This window comes from Salvelinus fontinalis, chromosome 2 (genome assembly GCF_029448725.1).
Source record: "Salvelinus fontinalis isolate EN_2023a chromosome 2, ASM2944872v1, whole genome shotgun sequence".
NCBI lineage: Eukaryota > Metazoa > Chordata > Actinopteri > Salmoniformes > Salmonidae > Salvelinus > Salvelinus fontinalis.
The window spans coordinates 28,490,404-28,516,912 of NC_074666.1; the positions used below are offsets into that span (position 1 = coordinate 28,490,404).

Here is a 26,509-nt window from a genome sequence, read left to right on the forward strand (position 1 = left end):
TCGGGGCATGGACTCTACAAGGTGTCAAGGGCATTCCACAGGGATGCTGGCCCATGTTGACTCTAATTCTTCCCACAGTTGTGTCAAGCTGTCTGGATGTCCTTTGGGTTGTGGACCATTCTTAGTACACACAGGAAACTGTTGAGTATGTAAAACCCAGCAGCGTTGGAGTTCTTGACACAAACCGGTACGTCTGGTACCTACTACCATACCCAATTTAAAGGCACTTAAATATTTTGTCTTGCCCATTCATCTTCTGAATGACACACATACACAACCCATGTTTCAATTCGATTTCTCAAGGCTTAACAATCGTTATTTAACCTGTCTCCTCTCCTTCATCTACAATGATTGAAGTGGAGTTAACAAGTGACATCAATAAGGGATCATAGCTTTCACCTGGATCCACCTGGTCAGTCTGTGTGATGGAAAGAACATGTTCTTAATGTTTTGTACACTCAGTGTATATTTTAGTTTACTGGTTGACCTTTCCTTTGAGTGAGTTGTTAATATTGAGAGTATTCACCCTTATTTAGCATTGTTCTGTGGTCGGCTGTTTCTGTAAAGTTCCTCCTATATCACTGTTAATAGGCAAATAGACGGCAAGTGTATTTTATTGCTTTGGGGCCAAACTTGTTTCCAACCAGCATGACAAGGAATCACACAAAGTGTTGAAAAGGTCCAAGTTCAATAAGTTGTTTTATCCTTGTTTCCTCTTGACAGTAAACAGAAGGTTCCCATTATTTTGGGGTGGCAGGTAGCCTAGTGGTTAGAGCGTTGGACTAGTAACTGAAAGGTTGCAAGATCAATTTGTTCTTAACTGACTTGCCTATTTAAATAAAGGTAACCCCCCCCCCCCCCCCCCCAAGATGTGTTGGGTGGAAATTCTATTTATATCGATGTGGCTGGCTCTATCTCTCTTGTTAACCGACATTGTTGCGGTCAACAGGTTTTTCAAGACAGACCAGTGGTGTGATATGTTGATATAATACATCACAGACTATGCCCTCTAATCAGAAATACTGTGATCACCAGCAGTGGAATTGTTACATTGTGCTACTCTCAATGAAACAATATGAGATTGAGTTGTCTTTCCCAATGACAGGCTGGCATTCGATCCCTTTTGTTCCCCTCGCCTACTATTACACCGTGTTCTTTTCTCATCCCGACTTGACTCTGAAAGGAGTCTCTTTGGTGTGGTAGTTAATAAAAGGGAGTAGGGGGCAGTCAGATGCAAATCTGGTCAGGCCAAGACATGCACTTATTTTGATTTATGTGTGCGTTTAGTGGGTTTTGGTTAAACCCATTAGAAATGACTTCTCGGTTGTGCAGGGCTCAACGTGTGAAGTGGTGTAATGCTCCTCTAGAAAATGATCTGTTTTTGATTAATGCAGTCTCACTATGCTCCTGGGACAAGTCTTGACAATGAAATGGTTGTTGTGTCATAGATGTTTGAACTTGCACTGAGCCAGGTATTTTGTGAGCATACACAGCTTTTTTTCCTGGGAGAGGTGTTAGCTAGACAGACTAGTTACATTCTTACTTGTCTACATAGGGTTAGCATGGAGACGGCAGCTTCGATATCAGCTCTTACTGCCAAATTAATTAGTTCTGTCTACTGTAATGGTGAATTAGTGCTACTGATTCCTCTTGTAGGATAGAAGACACTATTCATGCCAATGCAGCCCACTGAGCGAATCAACTAATCACATTTTCCATCTGTTTTAAATCGAAGGCACGGGACATTTTTTGGCCAGTTCTTTTTATTCACGTTAATGGAAGTTATATTACAATTATTGACATGGGTCTCTCAGGCTACTCAGGTTATGCATTCTTCCAGTTTGCTGAGTAAAACCTGTTTATTTGCTGGTTGTTGGGCAGAGGGTAATCAGTTCTCAGTGTGTAACCTGATCAGCAACACCATTGCGGTGCCAGATCCTCATTAAGTCCTTCCTGTAACAGTACAGTCTATGGGAATTCCCGCTGAATTCAGATCACCATCAATCACATCAAATTCTGCCTGAGAATGTCAGTGAACAATATTCTGCATTCACTTCAAGGTTTGTTTTCCCCTCGAGCGAGACTGCAGTCTCTCAGATAGGAAATATAGAGTATAGCATTGAGAAATACAATGAATACAATTATTTGTTGACAAATGCAGCTTAATTAAAGGAGTATGTACATTGCTAATGTATTAGCTCAAAATCATTTGGAAAATGTTCTTATGAGTCTCAAGGTTCTAGGAGTTTATAGGAGTAAGTAACCTGTTGTCAGTGGGCCGGTTAGAGTCAGATTGTATTATTGAGAGACTTTCCCCCCAGTCAGAAACATAAAGAGAGCTGCCAATCACGCATTCCATGTCAACGCTAAAGGGGGATGGAAGGAGCCAGCCTCATCGTCTCATTCCTCTGACCTGTGGCATTCTTTCCTCCTAACCAAAGCGATGGGAATGTGGGCAGAAGTCATGGACGTATCTGGGGAACCTGCCCCAGGAATGCTCCGCTTGTCCAATTGAGTCTTGAACAATAGTTGTGATGGTTCATTTCCTAACAAAGAATGATAAATATTGAACACTGTTACAAGGGGGTAGAGAATAAATAAAAACCATTATACCTCCCATAGTTTGTTCAGTTGGATCATAAATCTTGTCTCCTTGTCAGGTTTTGTCCTGAACTACTGTTGCCATCCTTTTGCATATGGGAACTGTCCTAAGGTCATATGTGTTCTTTAGACTTATTACCGGCAAGGACTTGCTTCTGTGCTGCCGGGCGTGAGCAAGACAAATTATGCTGCCTTGCTGGAGTCGAAGTAGCTAATTATCTTCCCCATGAGCTGAAAGCAGTGTTGAGGAGGTGACTTTTAAAAAGAAGTTTAGTAAAAGAAAAACACACGTTTTGTCTCTTATATGCAGTGGTGTAACGTACTTAAGGTAAAATACTTGAAAGTACTACTTAAGTTGATTTTTTTTGGTATATGTACTTCACTATTTATATTTTTGACAACTTTTACTTTTACTTCACTACATTCCTAAAGACAATAATGTACTTTTTGCTCCATACATTTTCCCTGACATCCAAAAGTACTCGTTACATTTTGAATGCTTGGCAGGAAAGGAAAATGGTCCAATTCATGCACTTATCAAGAGAACAAACCTGGTCATCCCTACTACCTCTGATCTGGTGGACTCACTGAACACATGCTTTCTTTGTAAATGATGTCTGAGTGTTGGAGTGTACCCCTGGCTATCAGTAAATAAAAAGAAAAACAAGAAAATGTTGCCGTCTGGTTTGCTTAATATAAGCAATTTGAAATTATTTTATTCTATTTTTGATACTTATTTTTGGTACTTTTTGATACTTTTATTTTTGAGACTTAAGTATATTTTAACAATGACATTTACTTTTGATACTTACGTATATTTAAAACCAAATACTTTTAGACTTTTACTCAAATAGTATTTTGCTGGGTGACTTTCACTTTTACTTGAATAATTTCTATTAAGGTATCTTTATTTTTTCTCAAGTATGATTTTGGGTACTTTTTCCACCACAAGCTTTTTCCTAGTGGCCTTGAAGGGATGTAACAGCAGAAGAGACACAATCAGAACATCTTTATGGCGGTTTTAGTTGAGCATTTCTGATGAATGGCAGCCGCTGTGTAGGAGTATATTGAAAAAATTAGGTTGTCTTTCGTTTTGCCCTCTTTGATATCACAGATAAACCCAAACAATGAACACTGAGGGGTTGAACATTTCTTATATGTCCCTGATTCAAATTTCTGTCCATAACTAGTGCTAGCTAGTATTTCCTCTGGTAAATTTGTGATACATTTATTTCCATGTGCCATGCAGCCAAATATATATGTGGTATGTTCTTCAGGGCACCTGCCTCAGAAACACATTACAGAGAAATGTTGTTAAAGCCCTTTTGATACTGAACAGAAAAACTCCCCCTCTTATCGAGTAGCAGGGGATGTCAGAATAATGTAGCACTAGTCTTAATTTACACCCTCCATCCACACCTTTATCTCCAATCCCAGGTAATAGCCTGCTTCCTTCTGAACCTTATATCACAGAATGTCTCATCATGTCATCCCCATCTCCATGAGGCCACACTGATATATCCTCATTAGAAGCACATACGGTATTACAGTCAGAGGCAGACGCCCAAATTAAACCCATTTAAGGAGCATCCTTCCCTGAGGACCTCCTGGTACGGAGCACTCTTCTATCACTCGGTGTGTTTTGGCCACCGTTCAGATCAGGCCTGGTCGGCTGGGCTGGCTGGGCTGCCACTAGCCCCCTGGGTCTGTAGTGGGTTTCCTCAGCTGATCAGAGTCCATCTGGGGTTGGGCTTCATCCAGGACCGGAAACGTGTCTCTCAGAACCACAGTGACCCTGGTATGTCTCTGTCTCCAGCCAACTTAGAATGGACCTAGATTTGATTGATTTATGGTACAAATTTGTACATCTAAATTGAGCAGTGTAGGTAACGATCAGTATTTTCACATCTCAGCAAAAAATATTCAAACAAAATGTTCCGTATGAGATCTTTGTGGTCAAAGTGGCATAGTTAAGAGTTGCCAACACTCAGATGTAGGCCCTAACAGTCCATTGATGCTCATGCTGGCTTCGCTTGCCAAGTTGCATTTTTACGGTGGTACATTTTTTTGTGATGAATCCCACCCTCATTCCTAGGCGGAATTCATAATTTAGCAATCTTGTTGGTATTTTACAGCGTAGGCTGAGACATATTTAGTCATACAGGCAGCAGGAAGGATGTGTGGAAAATTTCCAGTTGAAAAGGGAGTGTCTAAATTAGTCATGCTGCAGATACAGTACTTTACTGCTTCTGTGGCTGATTCCCTATAGCTAGTGTTTTCTGCAAGTTTATTAGTGTGTAAGCACTGTGTAGTAGACTATGATATGATTTCTCCGTATTCAACTAAAGTCTGCAATGCACTTCTATGATGTGACTAATAATTATCCAGTGAGTTATTAGGTTAGCCATTGGTCACTTTTCGATATGTAGTAAAATGTTGCTACAGTGAACCAAACCTCAGTCACAGTGACACAACACTTCATACTGCCACAGAATCCTCAGCCTGTTTGAAGGTAATTGGGATAATGAGATCATTCACACAGCCAGCCCTGGGCTGCAGTCTCCAGCCCACGAGAACTGAGAACTGATATACTCCAAACTGGGCTCTTGATTTGGAGGAGTCACAGCCTTGTTGCCAATTACTGTATCCCTGGTAATCTCAGGCAGCTCCATGCACTGGAGACCAAAATAGACGTCAAAGCAAAGCAGATGTAATGGATTTAGTAAGGAGGGTGATTATTTCTCTCTACCTGTAGGGGGCATCTGTCGCTGTTGCCCCTGGGCTCGCCGAGTCGCCGTTTCTCCTTCGATATGTAATTGAAAATTTCTGTGAGGGTATTGCAACTTTAAGATAACACATCAACACCCTTGTAACTGTTTAAGTGTGCCCGATCCTCTGCCTACGTACTACCAGACACTAACTGCCCATTTGCTTTTCAAAGCCGGGTTGAAGGTAAAATGTATTGGTACGTTGAAATTGCTATGATACTTACAGCAGAGCACTGTGATGCACGTGCCTTGAGTGCCTCTGTAAACCAGACTGTAGCTCATTGACACAAACACCATTATTCTACACTGAACTCACTAAACAATGACCAGTCTGTATTTGACCAACATTAACCAAGGAATTGGTTTGGTGTGAACGCTATCACAGGTCTTTTTTATACTGTACCCCATTAATGGACGTAAATGTACCCGTGTTAATGTGTATTTGCTGTTAAAGGTATAAAAAAGTTATGTTATTTTTGGCAATTATATGAAGTTCAAACACAAAAAAATGAAAAAATACAAATAAAAATGTGTACAATATGGCAATCGTTTAATAACGCTACAGTAATAATTTATTGACCAGTACCAACAGTTTCAGCTGCAGTTGTCTGTCTTTTGGACAGGGATGCAACATCCATATCATATTGTAAAATATAAAATATTGTATTTTAACACAATCACAGACGTAGGAAAAGTTTTAAAGATTGGATGCAATGTTTAGAAGGTGTTGATTTTCTTTTTTGAGGCATTTCTTTTTCTTCTCTCACTGCATAACAGCGTGTTTGGGTTGCGGTTACCTTACCCTCAAATTACTGTCAAAGCAAGAAGATGTTTTTCTGTTAGTTAATGATTTGTAGGCTTGAAGGAAAATAATACCTGCCAATCTCCATTTTTGTCCAACCTTAAAAACTAGGACCACAGGAAAACTACTTCTGGTGAAATAAACAACAGATATTATTCAAAGAGCCCAAGATCCTTCAACTGCAAAAAATGATGCGCAAGTTTGCATTTGTCAATTTTGTCTTCAACTGGAATTGACTCATAATTGTAAATGTTAAATAACTAAGTATTCAACGTGCACGTTTGAATGTTTAGAGTGTATCCTGCCCTCTAGCTAGCCTGAGGCCTATTGATGAAGTTGTATGAATGGTGACGGCTTTAGAGTCCCAGACTAGTTGCACCCCTCTCTGATATTCCATTGGATAGCCTAAATCCTCCAGCAACGGGGCATTGTGGGATGGAAGGGTCTGCCAAGTCATGTGCTTGAATTCCCCCTTGGAATGTGTGAAGGGGAGGTGGGGTGGGGAGAGTGTGGCCATGCCACTCATGAGAGATCTTTTCCCCCCTTGGCTGTGTGAAGATCTCAGTAGCATTGTGAGAGCATGTGAATGAATAACCTTCATTTGCATGGACTACGTATAGCAGCTCTTTAATTGGTTGCATTCAAGCCAGTCTTAAGTCTGTGTTCAGTTGTTTAAAAATGTCTGTGTGTTTGTGTGTGTGTGTGTGTGTGAGAGAGAGGGAGAGAGAGAGAGATAGAGAGAGGCAGGGAGAGAGTTTAAGTCATGTGCGTGATGTTAAAATGAGGAAAGCAGAAAGCTGTGATAATCATGCACTGTGAAGTTTATCGTTCGTCTGAGCACGCCTTGGGGAGGGGCGATTCTGAGCTCACTCTATAAGTGGGGATGGGGGGGGGGGTTCCATTCAATCACATGAATTACAGTGCTGTTGATTAATAAATATAATCAATTACAAATGCAACTGAAAATAATTGTGTGTGACTACAATGCAAATTAAAACTTACACTTTATATTATTTTCCTGGCTTTGAATAAATATACTTTAGTTTTATTCACAGAAAAAAAGTCTTTACCTTCATTTTGAATAAGATTAGAAAACATTTGCTCTCCTCTCCCTGTAGACTATGTAATCATTTTTAATCAGAGATGATGGGTGGAGGGAGAGAATGTGGGAAAGAGAGAGAGGAAGAGGGAAAATTTGCACAGAAATCATAACGTTTCTATGGAAACTTGTTTATGCCCGACTGGTGCATCTTGTAAATCCGATTGGCGAGAGAATGAGGCCTTGTCTCCTCCAAAGCCTGAAAGGAACTGCCCAGGCTCTAAGTGTGTAGGAGGCCCAAATGAGTGAAGAACAAAGGAGGGCTATTTTTTCAGTCTTTCACAGTTGATAATGAGCAGCGCAGACAATGGAGATGAGTTTGCTTCTTCAAGTTTTCCCATATTGCTTGAGCTTGTCCCCTTGCACCTGGTATATTTGACACATATTTGATTGTCGTTTTCCTAGCAGTGGGAAAGATACTGGGACATTTGCATTTTATTTAATTTTTATGCCTACTTGGTTTGTTCAAGCAAAAACGTGCATCAGTGACGGTTTACAGAAGTTGATGTCTTCATTGACAGGCTGAATGAATGTCTCTGATTCAGTGTTTGACCACGTTAGCTTCCTGGTATAATGGAGCCAAATGTCCGCCAGAGGTTGTAACCTTAGGAAGCTGATTTTAATGCAAATATGTTGACTCCTAAACCATCAATTTAAGATTTGAATAAAATATTGTCTTCATTTGTTTTCTTGCAAAATAAGGCCTTAAAGGTTGGTTAATTTGGTTTATCACTCACTCAATGTTTTTATAATGATGAAACATTAAGATAACAATGCTGTATAACGATAACAGAAGCTGGATTAATCCGGCGTCCCCTTATCTATAAGTAATCATTCCCCACGGCTTAAAAGGGTGTTTTTCTAATGATTGCTAGATTATAGACTTTGAGGGGCTGTGTCTTGAGATTGAGAGCAGCAGTCACAATATGTCTTTGGGACTGTGTCTCTGTTGGACCCCAGTGAATTTTATTTAGCATGTGAGGCTGAGATAAGGTGTTGGCCTGGTACCTACTTATGTTAAACAGTATCCCAGGGGCCTTGGAGTGGAGGCAGCATCAGGCCTGTCAGGTCCAGGGTGGCAACTTATGGCAGGAGATGAGGCAACATGGTGATGGAGGATTAGTACAATATTGAAATCAAATCCACTGTTATTTAAAAAAAATCTGTTTTCACAAATGCGCTCAGTGCAATATTGCTATTTGTCCTTGCCCTGGAAGACCCTGAAAGTGGAATTTCCAGTCAATAGTTGCAGATGTTATACTTGCTAGTTATGGTGCTCGCCGTCATTGTATCACTATCCAGTAAAGGACTGACCACTCACTGTTTCCCCCACTATTGTCTGTGATTATTTATTATCCAAATGCAGGTTACTTGTTGTAACAATGAGTTATGGTGATTCGGACATGCTTGTAACCATATGATATATAATACATTTTATTTGAGGATCACCATGCATCCTAAACTGAATGTTTATGTATTACAAAAAGATCCTGGTGTGCTAGCTGCATGTAACATCACTTTAAAACCCTACTGACCGTGGAGAAAGCAGTAATAATACCATTCTTTCTCTGATGAAAAATGACCATTGAAAGGATTTGTAAGATGGCAAACTGAATGAAATGGCAATCATTTAGCACCCCGGATGAATATGCTAATCACTCTCATTAATATTCATTACGCTTTAAAACTCACATAATACCCCACTGTGTCTGCTGATTTCTGTCCCTGAAAATAATAGTGATGAAAATGAAAAAACTCTTGCATGCCATGTCAAATTGTCACTCTTTAAACCGCATTTCCTATGGAAAGTGGTGGGAGGATATTCAGAGCTCAAAGCCCTAATCGTGAAGATGACCTGTAATTTCCAGTGTTCAGTCTGGAATTTGAACACTGTCTTTGCTTTGCTTCTTAGCTCAACAGAGCAGCAGTCCTGTTTGATCAGCACAAAGGGAATGGAGGATCTGTTTGGGCATCCCTTTGGTAGATGGAGTAGTAATTGGTAGATGGAATTGGTAGATGGAGTAGTAATAGGCAGTCAAAGCTTTACAAAACCTGAGACATCCTAATCAGCACAGAGGAGCAGCAGACAGGGTATTGTGTGATTGTTAAGGTATCCTTGTCTTATATCCTTCTCTGACATCTATAGCTACTCGATTATTGTTGTTGTGCATTTAGTCAGGGTTGTGTTTTTGTAGGTGTATTATTCTCTATTTTTGTTGGACCACACAGGGTACGGCAGGCACCCATCAACACAAGTTGCTCTGACACAGTTTATAGAGAAATACCTAACATGGCTTTTGTCATATTGTTCTATTGATGTACTCCATTTTGAGGTGCTTGTGTCAGACCATAACTGTGAACTGAAGAGGGGGCTACTGAGAGACAACAGAATGAGACAGTCAGTGTCGGTGTTGCAGACAGCCATGAGTTATGTGTTGCTCACTTTAGTTTAAAATACAGTTGGTTTTTATTTCTTTTTTATATACTGCTAGTCGGCAGCTACCTCAAATGCAGTTAATCCTTTGTTAGGTGCATGACTTTATGCTGGCCCCTGGCCGTTTACCTTATCCTCTGAGGATCCCATGACCGTAAATACAGAGGATTATAACAGAGAGATTATCGCTGCTGTTGTCCAGTTCCGCTTCAGTATATAGGGAATAATAATGCATCAGCACATCTCCTAAGCTGTTAGCGAACGCAAGGGACCCTTTTTATTTTACAAATTATGAGTCCCATCATGCATGGCAAAGATCTGTAATACCACATAGAACGTCATGACGAAGGGACGAGAGAAGGAGAGACTAATTACTAGTGAGTGAATACAGCAAGTAGAGAGACAGGGTCGTTGCAGACTGGATACTAAACGAGCCATGACGGATTGACATAGTGGAACCAGGGCACATACTTTTGTCTAAGATATCATACTAGCATACCTTAGTTACTAAGGTTTCCCACAGACAGGCAGACTGACTGACATACAGACAGACATTGCTTACTGTTGATTCATTTTAGTGTTGGGAGAATTAGTCGGCCTCCTATCCACCAGGGCCTTAAGATGAATGAGTCATGAAAGCTGGTTTCTTGTCTATTAAACCATGTTGAAAGTGGTTGGGAACAGTGTGTATGCAAATTAAATGTAAATAAGGATCAAGTTGTACATTTCTGTCTCCATCGCAACCAAACACATCATCATCATCAAACTGAGCAGCGTCTCTCTGGTAACTAGGACAAGGTTGTTTGGACTTTAAGCTGAACAAAAACACATTCATCACAATACCGATTTGTTTGACTTCTACAGGACCAGATCAAAAACGGATAACATCAGCTCTTCTCTCATTTTGGATTAAGCATGTCAGCAGACCTAAGGGTTCTTATCAAAAAAAGAAAAAGAAACCACTTGAGAAGTATGATGCATCAAAGGCAATCAGCAGGTCTAAATCCTCAAATAGAATTCAGCAGGGCCTGTTGCTTTGAGTTAGAGAGAGAAGATATGAAAATGAATTTGTGAAAGATAAGGTGAGGAGCATCTAGATAAGGCATGCCATCTGTCCATCAGCGCTCTGTGTTTATCTGTACTCTCTCCTCACTTGCCGCAGATTAAGCTCAATCAGGGCCTGGGCAGCCCTCTGTCAAACTGATTTCCCATTGACATCTGCCCTGGTATTGTGCTGTATGTTTGCTGAGGTAAAGATAGGGGATGTCTGCTTTGTTTGCAGTGTTTTAAATCAATGGGCATTGAGGTAAATGAATGCAAGTGTTTACATTATAACAGCTTGAGCTCTTGGTTGTTATCTGTGTGTTTGATGTTATCAACCCCAGATGTAAAAGCATGTCCCAAAGCTGTCCTCGACGGTCGGCCATGTTTATGTGGCGTTGTAAACACCCGCCCCCGCTTCTCTTAACATGTTCCTTACAATTAATTCACTCATGATTTGTTTTGCACCTGCTTTAAGTGAAGTGAAATAACAAACAATTTACTTTAAATTAGTCACTGTTGCTCAAGCAACTGCCAGCCAGACACGGACAACACTATTGTATTGGGTAGAGAAGAATCACATTTTATAGAGAGTTATAACACACTGTTATGTAGTGAATGTGATGTATGTCCAGACCTGATATGTATTGCTGTTATTTGAGTATTTAATATTCTTACCTTTCTCTGTCATATTTTGTCTGTTTCAGATTTCAGTATGGGAAGGGCTTGGTGATGTATCCAGAGATAGGAGACAAGCTGGACATTATCTGCCCAAAGGCAGACATGGGGCGGCCGTATGAGTTTTACAAACTATACCTGGTGAAGAAGGAGCAGGCAGACCAATGCAGCACAGTCATGGACCCCAATGTGTTGGTCAACTGCAACAAGCCTGAGAAGGACATCAAATTCACAATCAAGTTTCAGGAGTTCAGTCCAAACTACATGGGCCTGGAGTTCAAAAAGAACATCAATTACTACATCACATGTGAGTGTCTGGTATTTAACCACGCCGATGCATCTTATTGTATACCATCTATAAACTTTGTATTGATGCTTAGAAATTACAACACGATTGTTCCTAGATTATTCATAGTTTAATACAGCCCCGACATGGAATAGAATTGCAAACAATTCACAAGGCTTTTCCTTAATCTATCATTTAGAAATGGGTATTGCAGTGCTGCGATAAGTTCAAACAGTTGTATTTTCCGTGGGCTTAAAGGGATACTTCATGATTTTGGCAATGAAGCCATTTGTCTACTTCCCCAGAGTAAGATGAACTCGTGAGTCGTGGGATACCATTTGTATGTCTCTGCGTGCAGTTTGAAGGAAGTTGCTAACTAGAATTAGCGCAATTGCTAACTAGTGTTAGCGCAATGACTGGAAGTCTATGGTAACTGCTAACAGGCTAGTAGATGCCATAGACTTCCAGCTATTACGCTAACACTAGTTAGCATTGGCTTGCGAAACTACCTCTAACGTCCTTCATACTGGATGCAGAGACATAAAAATGGTATCCATGAGTTCATCTGACTCTGGAGAAGTAGATAAAGGGCTTCATTGCCAAAAACCCTTAAACATTCCTTAGTATGCCACATATAGATACTGGCTCTTTTTCTTGGAATACAAGGCTTCTGAAATATTTGCTGTGATCTGAAAGAGACCTGTCTAGTACAACTGAATTGATTATCCTTCTGCTGAGCCTGAAATCGTTACAGCTCACATTAAACTCCCTCAGCACAACATGAACATTTTCTTAAGGTCATCTGACTATAATGTATGTTGAATGAAAATCTTATCAGGTAGTCCTTGTTCGGGAATGCCTGAGCGTCCTTGAGTATCTTTTGACCCGTTGTTTTTAAGTGCAGCCACTACTAGCCTAGTTCTCCCTGCTCAGTGCGACTCTAAGCGTAGAGGGGTCTCTGAATTTTCTGAGGCGAAATCGTTTCTGTCAGATCCGGTCAGTTGCAATAACACTTAAACTCTGGCAGAGGGGTCAGCTCCAGTCAAGCAGGCCTGATTTGTTCTGTTACACATCGCTGAGCCGAGCCCATTGGCTCTGACACCCTAACACCAGCACATAATCGACTTCACCCGACTCCACAGGTCCACAGGCCCAAGGCTTCTTTTCTTTAACCCTTTGATCCACATGGTATGTCTTTAGATCATCACTGGTGGCTGGCTGGGGAAGGAGCTCTGCTATTGTCCTATCCTCTCACAGATCTAGCATCAGAACATCAATGACACCATAATGTCCAGTCTCACTGATAACTGGTCTTCAACCCAACGTGGATGTCCCATAAAAACACACTGAATGACTGGTGAAGCATGAAAAAGCGCTTCCAGCTTTGATACTTCTCTAATAGGAAACCAAACATATTGTGTCTTTGCCACAAACTGATTACATTTCCGATTATCCTTGAAAGTAGTCTGTATATTTTTCTCATGTTCTTTATTCCTGTTCCAAAAAGAACAATTTATGATGTGGTTGCAGGAGTAAATGGGCCACATTTATCAAAACATGTGTGCACACTGAATGTGTAAGAGCAGTCCCAGCCACACACGTACAGAACGTTGGATAAGGTATCCGGTATTCTTTTGACATCTCTTGATAAACAGTGACTCTTGTTAAAGGGGAAATGAGCTCAAGCGCTTGTTTAATTAGTGAACTCTGCAGCTCTTTGAGTATTGGTGGATTAGTGATGAAAATGAGAGGCAAAGCACAGTGCACTCTACACTGCTGATTCACTTGTTTCTTCATAAATCAAAGTGATGTTTGATAAAATGCAGAACTTCCATTGCCAAGAGTGCTGCTGTCTGTGAGAATATCTCTCTGAGATTTGACTGACTTTGTCTTTGATCTAATCCAGGGTTTCCAAAACTCGGTCCTTACTTTACCCTCTGTAACAGTATTTCAATGTTTGGTTTGTTACATTTGAAACGCAAAGGTGCGTGTAATGTCTGTTTTTATAGTTTACTCCGTTTTCTACTTGAATCGTCTTTCTCTCTATCCTGGTGCATGCTACTTCCCACACCAAGCCCTGCTCCCTGTCACTCGAGGAGAGCAGTCGCTCGACCACGGAGTCACAACCACTTTCTTGCTGTTCATTCTGCAGCCTGTATGGTCAGATAGATGCAACAAGATGTTGGTGACACGCTGATTTCCACTATTACACTATTAGTTAGTGTATCTTACTGTCTGCAAACTACTGTCTGCTAGTTTGTCTTTTCATAGCAAGTTGTGGCTCAAATAAATATTTTTAGCCTCTAGTAAGCTGGCTAGCTAGCTTGCTAAATGTAGTAAGAGTCAGAGCAAACATAGCTATCTAATACAGCATGGTACCAGTAATGGTGTATGCATACTATAGATAAGTATGTTGTTTGTGCAACGGTATCAAAGATTTGTATAACTAACCCAAGATAGACCAGAGCCTGCCATTTCCAATGGGAGCAAATGAATCATAGTGGGCAAAACAAGCAAGGAGATGGGCAGAGCCAAGCACGAGCTAGTGAGATCCTATTGGTGCGTTTATTTATTTGCAAATTTCTGTTAGGGAGCGCCTACTCTGTGATAGTGATGGGTATTCCGGCTCTTATCAATGAGCCCGCTCGTTCGGCTCAGCTCACCAAAAAGAGACGACTCTTTTGGTTCCCAAATGGCTCTTAAAAAAATATATGTTTTGTATTTTTTTAAGTCAAACAGTTTGCGATAGTTTGACTATGATTGGTGTTAAAACAATTGTAATTAAATCATACTCTATCTTAACCACAATGTATTTAAAAATGTTTGTTATGTTTGTGTTTGTTATGACAAAGAATACTATTAAACATTTGCATTTAAAATATTACTTTTTAATGTATATAAACAAAGTGCATATAAATCTTACCATTCAAAACGAATACAATCTGAACAGCATAATAGAATATTGCACCATATCAAACAAAAATAAATAACAATTTGCAAAACTGCAGGATCCCACAAATTGAAATGTAAAAACGAAGGATGCTATTACACATGTGCATATGAAGTATAACTTTTGTAATGTATATATAAACGAAGTGCATATATATGTAACAATTCAAAACAAATACAATCTGAACAACATAATAATAGAATATTGCACCATTTCAGAAAGAAAAATAAATAACAATGTGTAAAACTGCAGCATCCAACTTAAAACATTAAACTGGTCCCTCTTTTCTCTCTCTTCTTTATTATTTATGTTATAACCAGCAGCACACAGAAATGCTGACCATATTTAGCTTTTATGAGAGATTTGCATTCAGAAATGCAAGCTGCCTCACTTTCGAGGGGCTGACGTGGTTTCTTCACTCAGTAATTATTTGTCCCGTTTTCGAGAAGACCCTCTCAGAGTGAACAGATGTGGCCACTATGCAGAGTCTCCCTGTCATGACTTTAGTAAACCATGGGTAGACAGAGGCCTTGTTCTTCCACCAGCTCAGAGGATCTGCAGATCCAAATAGCTCCTCCAAATAGGATCGGACCTCCATTATGGCATCTGCTGAGGCATTCCTTCGTGCTGCATCTCCAGTTGCTCTCTCGTCAAACAGCATCCAAACAGCAGATGTTTGTGGCACTACTGCTGGTGCTTCTACTCCATCTGATCCCTCTTCTTCCTGTTGCCCTGGTGCCTGAGCCAGCTGACTGCTGGGGCTGTCCCTCCCTGCTGCTGAGGTTATTCTTTGAAGAGCCTCATCAATCGCTCTGGCATCACTGAAGGCTAACTTCTTAAACCTGGGGTCAAGTGCAGCGGTTTCTGATAGCACGTGATTATATTCCATTCTGTGGATCATTCTGTCCATTGATGAACATAGGGTGTCCATCAACTCTGTCACATGTCCTGTGGTTACATTTGCTTCTCTCTGGTGGCTGGCTGTGATTCTCTGCAGACCCTTACACAGGAGTATCATTTTTGAAGCAGTCGCATAGCTGAAAAGAGAGATCAGTAACTTATTAGTTCAGGTTCATGTTTTGTCGACTGATACTACATTCTCCTCTACCGCTCATCTACATATATAATGCTGGATTAAATAATGATGTAGTAATAACTGCTTACTGTACCTCTCTCCACTGATCTCCACAGTGACCTGTTCAAAGGGTTCCAGGACTCTGCACACTTCCTCCACCACCTCCCATTCCTCTTGGGTCAGAGCATCAACAGGTGGATTGCCAATGTCCCGGGTAGAGATGATAGCATCCTTTGACTCAAGAAACCGCTTCAACATATAAAATGCTGAATTCCACCATTGTCCATTGTTTAGGCCTCAGCTCAGGCATCCCCATCTGGCGTTGTGTAGACTTTAGTTTTTCAGCACTTACTGTGCTCCTGTGGAAGTATTCCACAACTGCTTTCACTTTGTCCACAGTGGGCTTCATCACCTTCAGAGCATCTCTTACAATCAGGCTGATTGTGTGGGCAAGACATGGATGATGTGTCCATTTTAAAATGTTCATGGCTTTGGTTATGTTAGCTGCATTGTCGCTAACACAACAGAACACTTTCCCATCTACTTGCCACTCTCAACAGTTCCTCTGCCAAGTTCTCAGAGTTGTGTCTATCGATGAACTCAAAGCAGTCCAGAAGACAGCTAGCCATCGAAAAATCTTAAATGAAGTGACATGTAACCAACATGTAAGAAGTGGTTACCCTTGATGTCCAGCAGTCAGTGGTAAGGCAAACTGCAACTTTTTGGACTCTTTCCCGCACTGAAACCTGTGTGCTCTCGTACAGTTGTGGAATAAGTGATTTTGAAAGGGTTTTCCTGCTTGGAATTATGTACATTGGATTTAGACTATTGCTATAAATTCTAAAACCTCTGTCCTCCACGATCGAAAATGGCTGGAAATCGGTGGCAATCATTTTAGCCAATGCAATATCAATTTGGCCTTGTTTTGCTACAGACATAGACCTTGGCATAAACTGGTCCATAGAAGACTGTGTTGCTGTGGGTTGCGGAATAGGCCTACTTGACTGAGTGGATACATCTCCACGTGTGGAGGTGCTGGACCCACCACTATCACTAGCAGGCCCACTAGTTTCTCGAAGCTCCGCTACAGCTAGCTTCACAGTTGTGTGCACAGTTCACATATGCCGGTGTAGGTTGTGCGTTGAACCGACTTTATATGAGATTTTGTTTTGGCAAATTCTACACTGTGCTCTAACATTGTCTACATTCTTAAAATGTATCCAAATGCTACTGTGCTTCCGACTCATTTTCCAGCTGTTGTTTTCACAGCTGTCCTTCCTCTCTCTCCTCGGTTGCTAAGTGTGTGACTGTGAGTGAGTTGGTTCGGCCCTCCCTCACGCATCTTTGGTTCATTGGTTGACACTGCGTGTCTGATTGACAGGAACAACAGGTGAGGCTGTTAGTCTGAGCAGACAATCAGAACGAATGTGTGTGCACTTGAGCATTTAGGCCTATATTATTTTATTTCTTTTTTTGTTCTTTGAATAAGTTAATTCTATTCATTTAAATCTTTTGATTATTCAGATCTTAATTTTAAAAATATTTGTATAAATATATTCGGCTCTTCTGATATGCGAGCCGGCTTCCAACGTTCACCTACAAGGAGCTGGCTCTTAGAGCCGACTCGTTCGTGAACGACCCATCACTACTCTGTGAAGTACGTGTGTGCAATTTGCCTTTGCACTCCTTCTAAACAACACCGTTTTTGTAAACTTTGGCAAAAGGTAAAGTCTACAAAAATGCAGTCCACTCTGTTTGTTACAGATTATAGTTTTGGAAACAGAAAACTGTATGGAAATCAAATGTTTCATCGATGAGAAAATTAGAAGAATGTCGGCCAAAATCCATCTCACTCCATCTTCCCCCACTAAGGGCCACTGGGCTTCCTCTCATCACCTAGTTTGGTAGTGAGTGGAAACGCCAACCAGATGCTTCACATTTATACACGAGACAGAAAAATCTGTCTCGTTGTTCAATCTGTGGCAGTATCTTCTAGATCAGAGAGGAATAGGCGAAGCATGTATATGTTAGCTAGCTACATGAGGTAAGAAAACGTCTAATGTAACATCTAATTAGTGTCACCTGGAAACACTGGCAAACAATTTTGGTTGTTATGTTGTTATGTCAAACAACAATGAGCCCGGTTACATGCACACAATAATATGATTATTGTGGATAGTCAGATTAATATAATGTTTAGTTTAAAAGGTTTGCATGCTTTGCGAGAAGAACGATTTTCCTAATAATCCTGTTTACATGGACATATCTGAAATCAGGCCACCTGATGGGACTTAAATAAATGTAGAAAATCACCAATCAAAATAAACGTTCTACCACAGTGACCATGTTATTTTTACAAAGCCTATTTGATTTTGTGTTTGGACAACTATTTCTATTTCTTTTAGTTTATCCGAACCCACTTCACTTGCGCATGAGAGAGAGTTTTGCGCTACCGGTGCTTGCACATGAGCAGATCAAATACACCATTGGAACGCCGATTAAGCAGTTTACATGTCCTAATAATTTGAAAGATTGCTCAGAAAACCAGGTGTTTTAATTGGCGAGTGCTTACTTTGACCTTACACCGATTAAGATAATTGTATTACAGAAAAACTTTATTGACCTGAAATTAGTTCTGAATGCAGGTAAACCTAAGTATATGTAAATATAAGTATGATGATTTAAGCATGTGTACTTTGGATGGTGTCCATATTGATCGTGTCCCTGCTTACTAATATCTGGGCATCTGGATAGATGGAAGCTGTCTTTAAAAAAGCTGTAATCCAAGATGGCGTAGCAGTCAGACGTCCTTTGTCCTCGTCTTGTCGTGTCTTGTGTATATTTTTATATCCTTTTCTTCGCATATCTTTAAAAAAATTTTTTTCTAAAACTCAACTTCAAAACACTCTCCTGCATCCCGCCTCACCCAATGTGGTGCGGATCTGTTTTTTTCTCTAAAGTATTATTCACCTCGAATCTGGAATCCCCCAACAGAAGCTAGCCAGCTCACTAGCTACTAGCTAGCAGTCAGCTAATTACTGCTAGCGGTCATCAGCTAACCTTTAGCTCGGAAAGCTCTCGCCAGTTTGTACAGCGCGTCTCAAACCAGAGCATACCGGACCTATTTTCTCTCCATATCCCCAGATTCCTACCGCAGACTCTGAACATTTTCATCTGGTTCTTCGCAACTAGCTAACCGTAATCCCGGGTGACTACTCCTGGCTAGCGTTTCCATCCCGGAGCAAGCACCAATTAGCTTGAAGCTAGCCTGGCTAGGGCTCCTGGGCTACCACCGAAGCCCACTCCTGGGTTACAACATCCGGACCCCTTCTACTGCCGGTACGGGGCACGGAACCCCACCGATCCTCTACGACTGGAATACTGACAAAATCTGCCCGAGGATTCCAACAGGCCCCTCAGGTGTGACGTCCGCTGAAGGCCCATTCTGCTAACCCCGGCCTACTAGCTACCTGGAGCAACCTGGAATCCTACTAATCCACGACTGGTTTATCAACGTCACCGCACGAAGAGCAGAATTACTCACCAATTTACCAGCATCGGACTGTCTCTCGACAACAACGCCGGATTCCTGCCGTAATCCCTGAGCCACTACTTCTGATCCTCACAGCTAGCTTGCAGCTAGCGCAGCTAGCGCCACTGCCACGAAGCTAACACCAGTTAGCAAACACAATTCTACAATTCACAACCTCTCTTTCGCCATCGCCATCCGGCTTGGATTCTCTGTCGACACGACCGCGTCTGGTCTGCAGACGAATACCCCATCCGCTGTGCCCTCAACCGGCCTCCGTCTGAGCAGACCCCCTCCGTCTGAGCAGACCACCCCCCGGGCTACTAACTTTAAAACGCCGCGTGCTAGCTTAGTGGAGGCCTCCCTGCTCCATCTACGGCTGCCCCCTGGACACTATGATCACTTGGCTACATAGCTGATGCCTGCTTGACTGTCCATTAATTCACGGTACTCCATTCTGTTTATTTGTGTTTTATCTGTCGGCTCTGTGCTTTAACTCAGGATCTGTGTGTAGTTAATCCGACCCTCTCTGCCTAGTCGTCGCCATTTTTACCTGCTGTTGCTGTGTTAGCTGACTAGCTGCTGTTATCTCACTTGTTGTTTTAGCTAGCTCTCCCAATCAAGACCTGCAATCACTTTATGCCTTATTGTATGTCTCTCTCAAATATCAATATGCCTTGCATACTGTTGTTCAGGCTAGTTATCATTGTTTTGGTTTGCAATGGACCCCGTAGTTCCACTCTCCGTACCTCTGATACCTCCTTTGTCCCACCCCCCACACATGCGGTGACCTCACCCATTGAGACCAGCATGTCCAGAGATACAACCTCTCTTATCATCACCCAGTGCCTGGGCTTGCCTCCGCTGTACCCGTGCCCCACCATACCCTGGTCTGCACATTATGCCCAGAATCTATTCTACCACGCCCATAAATCTGCTCCTTTTATTCCTTGTCCCCAACGCTCTAGGCGACCAGTTTTGATAGCCTTTAGCTGCACCCTCATCCTACTACTCCTCTGTTCCTCGGGTGATGTGGAGGTAAACCCAGGCCCTGCATGTCCCCAGTCACCCTCATTTGTTGACTTCTGTGATCGAAAAAGCCTTGGCCTCATGCATGTCAACATCAGAAGCCTCCTCCCTAAGTTTGCCTTACTCACCGCTTTAGCACACTCTGCCAACCCTGATGTCCTTGCCGTGTCCGAATCCTGGCTTAGGAAGGCCACCAAAAATTCTGAGATTTCCATACCCAACTACAACACTTTCCGTCAAGATAGAACTGCCAAAGGGGGAGGAGTTGCAATCTACTGCAGAGATAGCCTGCAAAGTTCTGTCATACTTTCCAGGTCTATGCCAAAACAGTTCGAACTTCTAATTTTAAAAATTAATCTCTCCAGAAATAAGTCTCTCACTGTTGCCGCCTGCTACCGACCCCCCTCAGCTCCCAGCTGTGCCCTGGACACCATCTGTGAATTGATCGCTCCCCATCTAGCTTCAGAGTTTGTTCTGTTAGGTGACCTAAACTGGGATATGCTTAACACCCCGGCAGTCCTACAATCTAAGCTTGATGCCCTCAATCTCACACAAATCATCAAGGAACCCACCAGGTACAACCCTAAATCCGTAAACATGGGCACCCTAATAGACATTATCCTGACCAACTTGCCCTCCAAATACACCTCTGCTGTCTTCAATCAAGATCTCAGCGATCACTGCCTCATTGCCTGTATCCGCCACGGGTCCGCGGTCAAACGCTCCCTAAAACACTTCTGCGAGCAGGCCTTTCTAATCGACCTGGCCCGGGTACCCTGGAAGGATATTGACCTCATCCCGTCAGTTGAGGATGCCTGGTCATTCTTTAAAAGTTACTTCCTCACCATATTAGACAAGCATGCTCCGTTCAAAAAATGCAGAACCAAGAACAGATATAGCCCTTGGTTCACTCCAGACCTGACTGCCCTCGACCAGCACAAAAACATCCTGTGGCGAACTGCAATAGCATCGAAGAGCCCCCGCGATATGCAACTGTTCAGGGAAGTCAGGAACCAATACACGCAGTCAGTCAGGAAAGCAAAGGCCAGCTTTTTCAAGCAGAAATTTGCATCCTGTAGCTCTAACTCCAAAAAGTTCTGGGATACTGTAAAGTCCATGGAAAATAAGAGCACCTCCTCCCAGCTGCCCACTGCACTGAGGCTAGGTAACACAGTCACCACTGATAAGTCCGTGATAATCGAAAACTTCAACAAACATTTCTCAATGGCTGGCCATGCCTTCCTCCTGGCGACTCCAACCTTGGCCAACAGCCCCGCCCCCCCACTGCTACTCGCCCAAGCCTCCCCAGCTTCTCCTTTACCCATATCCAGATAGCAGATGTTCTGAAAGAGCTGGAAAACCTGGACCCATACAAATCAGCTGGGCTTGACAATCTGGACCCCCTATTTCTGAAACTGTCCGCCGCCATTGTCGCACCCCCTATTACCAGCCTGTTCAACCTCTCCTTCGTATCATCTGAGATCCCCAAGGATTGGAAAGCTGCCGCGGTCATCCCCCTCTTCAAAGGGGGAGACACCCTGGACCCAAACTGTTACAGACCTATATCCATCCTGCCCTGCCTATCTAAGGTCTTCGAAAGCCAAGTCAACAAACAGACCACTGACCATCTCGAATCCCACCGTACCTTCTCCGCTGTGCAATCCGGTTTCCGAGCCGGTCACGGGTGCACCTCAGCCACGCTCAAGGTACTAAACGATGTCATAACCGCCATCGATAAAAGACATTACTGTGCAGCCGTCTTCATCGACCTGGCCAAGGCTTTCGACTCTGTCAATCACCATATTCTTATCGGCAGACTCAGTAGCCTCGGTTTTTCTAATGACTGCCTTGCCTGGTTCACCAACTACTTTGCAGACAGAGTTCAGTGTGTCAAATCGGAGGGCATGTTGTCCGGTCCTCTGGCAGTCTCTATGGGGGTACCACAGGGTTCAATTCTCGGGCCGACTCTTTTCTCTGTATACATCAATGATGTTGCTCTTGCTGCGGGCGATTCCCTGATCCACCTCTACGCAGACGACACCATTCTGTATACTTCCGGCCCTTCCTTGGACACTGTGCTATCTAACCTCCAAACGAGCTTCAATGCCATACAACACTCCTTCCGTGGCCTCCAACTGCTCTTAAACGCTAGTAAAACCAAATGCATGCTTTTCAACCGTTCGCTGCCTGCACCCGCATGCCCGACTAGCATCACCACCCTGGACGGTTCCGACCTAGAATATGTGGACATCTATAAGTACCTAGGTGTCTGGCTAGACTGCAAACTCTCCTTCCAAACTCATATCAAACATCTCCAATCCAAAATCAAATCTAGAGTCGGCTTTCTATTCCGGAACAAAGCCTCCTTCACTCACGCCGCCAAACTTACCCTAGTAAAACTGACTATCCTACCGATCCTCGACTTCGGCGATGTCATCTACAAAATAGCTTCCAATACTCTACTCAGCAAACTGGATGCAGTTTATCACAGTGCCATCCGTTTTGTTACTAAAGCACCTTATACGACTCACCACTGCGACCTGTATGCCCTAGTCGGCTGGCCCTCGCTACATGTTCGTCGTCAGACCCACTGGCTCCAGGTCATCTACAAGGCTATGCTAGGTAAAGTGCCGCCTTATCTCAGTTCACTGGTCACGATGGCTACACCCACCCGTAGCACGCGCTCCAGCAGGTGTATCTCACTGATCATCCCTAAAGCCAAAACCTCATTTGGACGCCTTTCCTTCCAGTTCTCTGCTGCCTGCGACTGGAACGAATTGCAAAAAACCTGAAGTTGGAGACTTTTATCTCCCTCAACAACTTTAAAAATCTGCTATCCGAGCAGCTAACCGATCGCTGCAGCTGTACATAGTCCATCTGTAAACTACCCACCCAATTTACCTACCTCACCCCCCATACTGCTTTTATTTTTTTACTTTTCTGCTCTTTCGCACACCAGTATCTGTTCTTGCACATGATCATCTGATGATTTATCACTCCAGTGTTAATCTGCTAAATTGTAATTATTCGATTTATTCCCTACCTCATGCCTTTTGCACACATTGTATATAGATTCTCTTTTTTTTCTACCATGTTATTGACTTGTTTATTGTTTACTCCATGTGTAACTCTGTGTTGTTGTCTGTTCACACTGCTATGCTTTATCTTGGCCAGGTCGCAGTTGCAAATGAGAACTTGTTCTCAACTAGCCTACCTGGTTAAATAAAGGTGAAAAAAAAAATAATAATAATAAAATATTGATGAGTTAGTTATGAAGCTGAGAATAAAAATGGGTTTCTTCTATAGAAATATGTCCTGCCTCTCGCTAAATAGTAGAAAGCAGATCATTCCGTTTACGTTCCAAGACTATGGCAACATCATCTACTGTATATGAACACAGCTGCCACTTCATTAAAGCCGTTAGATGCAGTTTATCACAGCACATTGCGCTTTATTACGGGAGACAATTTTAGTACTCATCACTGCATTCTCTAGCAGAAAGTTGGTTGTCCCTCTTTGATGTCACGTGGGTTGATACATTGCCATGTTTTCATTTAAAAAGCCCGGTCTCAGGGATGGTTAACTCTGGAAATTCCTTTGGTCTCTACTGAGTTAGGTAAATCAGCTTTTAGTTTTCTTGCACCTTATTTGTGGAACAATCTTAAAAATGTTCTTAAATTTGATGCTCTGGTGCCTCTAGGGCAATTCAGAAAGCTGATTGAGGACCTTATTACTGAAGAATGTGTTTGTTTTTTATGACAATGTTTTTCTTTCTGCTTGCATTTTGTATTTATATTTTGATGTGTGTATCTTCTGTAGTTAATGTATTCAGGGCTCATATGTGAAATAAAATAGAATGAAGGTTAAATAAATAAGCAGAGTAAGGTGTTTACATTACTATTATGATACTTTGCCTACTGGTATAATCAGTTTAATATCGAATTATTAGTGTGCATGTAAACATACTCAGTGTATTCAAGGTGCGGCCCACTACATTCCAACTAGGGTTACAAAGGGAGGATATATTACTGGAAACTTTCAAAGTTATCAGTACACTACCAGCATTTTGCTACTTTTAAGGATTTTATGTAATCTATAACAAGACATCTAGTGGCTTCAGATTATCACAGTTGTCTAAATATCTCTGGTCCTCTGTGTGGCCTTATCACATGTAAAATATATAAAATAACTAAGTAAGATGATAAATTTTTTGGAGAGAATTACACAATATTTAATGACAAAGCTGTAAAACATTATCCTAAATATAAACCATCTATTTAGTGAATACAATTAGTGTTTAATATGAGGGTTTCAGCATTCCTTTTGTTTACACACATTTATTTTACTATGTCAATATGTATTTTTTGTCAATGTTTTGGCGTCAAACTGATGGCAATTGTGAAGAAAAGTCAATATTTGGAAGAGTTAATAGAAAATAATCCTGTTTTTTTCAATAATTAGGCTATTTTCTCTTTAACCATGTGGTCTATCTACTACAAACTCACGGACAATATGGACACATATATAACAAATAAAAGTATATATGAATACATTTTTTAAAAGTTATTCAAGTATAAATGACCAAAGTTACTATAGCTTGCCATAGATTGTCTGTTAATTACTGAAGATTCTGGTAACTTTGGTAAATTACTGGTGGCTTTGCAACCCTAATTCCAACTAAAGAATTTGAATAATAATTTTATTTCCATGATTCCAGCAGTTCACCAGTTAACTATGCGTTGATTTGTTTTCCCATTTAATGGAGCCCTGCGTGGCACCGTTTGGAAACGATAACAAAAGTGCAGGAAATGCTGACATTTATGAAAACTCTGATCAGTATAGAACAGTCAGAATAGAGAAAGCCCCATTGAAATCACTTATACTGTATTTGTTGCCACCCTAGGGTAATTTACTAGTCATAATGCATATTGAAAACTTGTATTATTTAAAAACATAAAATACTGTCAAATACCATTGAGTCAAAAATGTGAAAAATATCTGCATTTTCTTTTACCAGAAAATTGTGAGATATCTTAGGGGTTACATTTAGACTGTACCAAGGGCATATAAAGCTGTTTTATGGGCCCAAGTAGTTCTTATGACGTTAGGGAAAATAAAGTACCTTGAAGAGTTTCCCTATTGAGGTCAGATCTTTGTTTCCTTTGACTCAAAACAGCTGACCATGAAAACTCCTCAGACAGAACAGATTCATCATACACTATATTCAATTGGTATGCCAAAACGTCTCAATCTAACTCTGGCGTAACGATTTTTCTATTAGGTATCACTCTGCTGATAAGATTAAACTTCCTTGGCACTTTTATATAAATGTCTCAAGGCAACGTGACCCAGCTGCTACAGCTCTGTGTGTACTTTAACTCTCTGTCGCTCAGAATAACTGTTGCTCTATGACATACTTGTTATGGCTCTGTGGCAGAGTAGCCATAATGCTTCATCACATTGTTTTATACTCCTCTGTAAACATCATTACACCAGAGATAATGCCTCTAATTTGCTCCAATGATGGGGGGGGGGGGGGGGGGGGGGGCAGCACACGGAGGAGGCTAGCATAAACTTTTTATCTCACTCTCACCTCAGAATTAAAAGATATGCTCTTTGGTATAGTTCCCTCACATTGTGTACACAGACATGGAGAGGATTATCTTTGTTGACTGTATGCACACTGGTATAGCTTTCTCATATGACGTGCGTTGGGAGTCATTTCTTGCACTGGCTGCACCACATAGTTCATCCCCACAGTAAACATACGACATGATCGTATGGGCCTGTGGTGGTCACCTACCCCCACCTATGGGCCTGTGGTGGTCACCTACCTACCCCCCCCCCCCCCCCCCCTGTGGTGGTGGGTCTTTCCCTGTGTGCCCCTGTGCAGAGGGTCAGCGAGTCTCAGCAGGAGGGGTGTCAGTGATAACCCACTGATGTCAACTCCAGCCTGACCACCATTTGGCAGCAGGGCCAGTCGGCCAGACCACAGGGCTGCAGTAGAAAGAAACAGACATACTGAAGTGATTATACTCCCAGATAGAAAAAAACAATCCCCCAAACAAAAATCAATTTTAGCATGGAGTTCTTCCATGCTAATCATCTCATGCTCTTTTCAAAAGACAACACATCCCCTACTTTGAACAATGTGTATGTCTATGGAGGTTTTTTGTTGGGAGAACCTATTTTCTAATCTGCACACTGATTGATTCCC

The 26,509-nt window shown here is 41.8% G+C and overlaps 1 protein-coding gene across 1 annotated transcript in view; it reads left to right on the top strand.

Annotated features, from left to right (window-relative positions):
• LOC129815686 (ephrin-B1-like) overlaps nt 1-26,509 on the top strand; it is a 78,580-nt gene that overhangs the window by 15,417 nt on the left and 36,654 nt on the right. Inside the window, exon 2 of the mRNA XM_055869713.1 lies at nt 11,453-11,730. Within this exon, the coding sequence (XP_055725688.1) occupies nt 11,453-11,730 (278 nt within the window). The remainder of the gene's footprint in view (nt 1-11,452; nt 11,731-26,509) is intronic.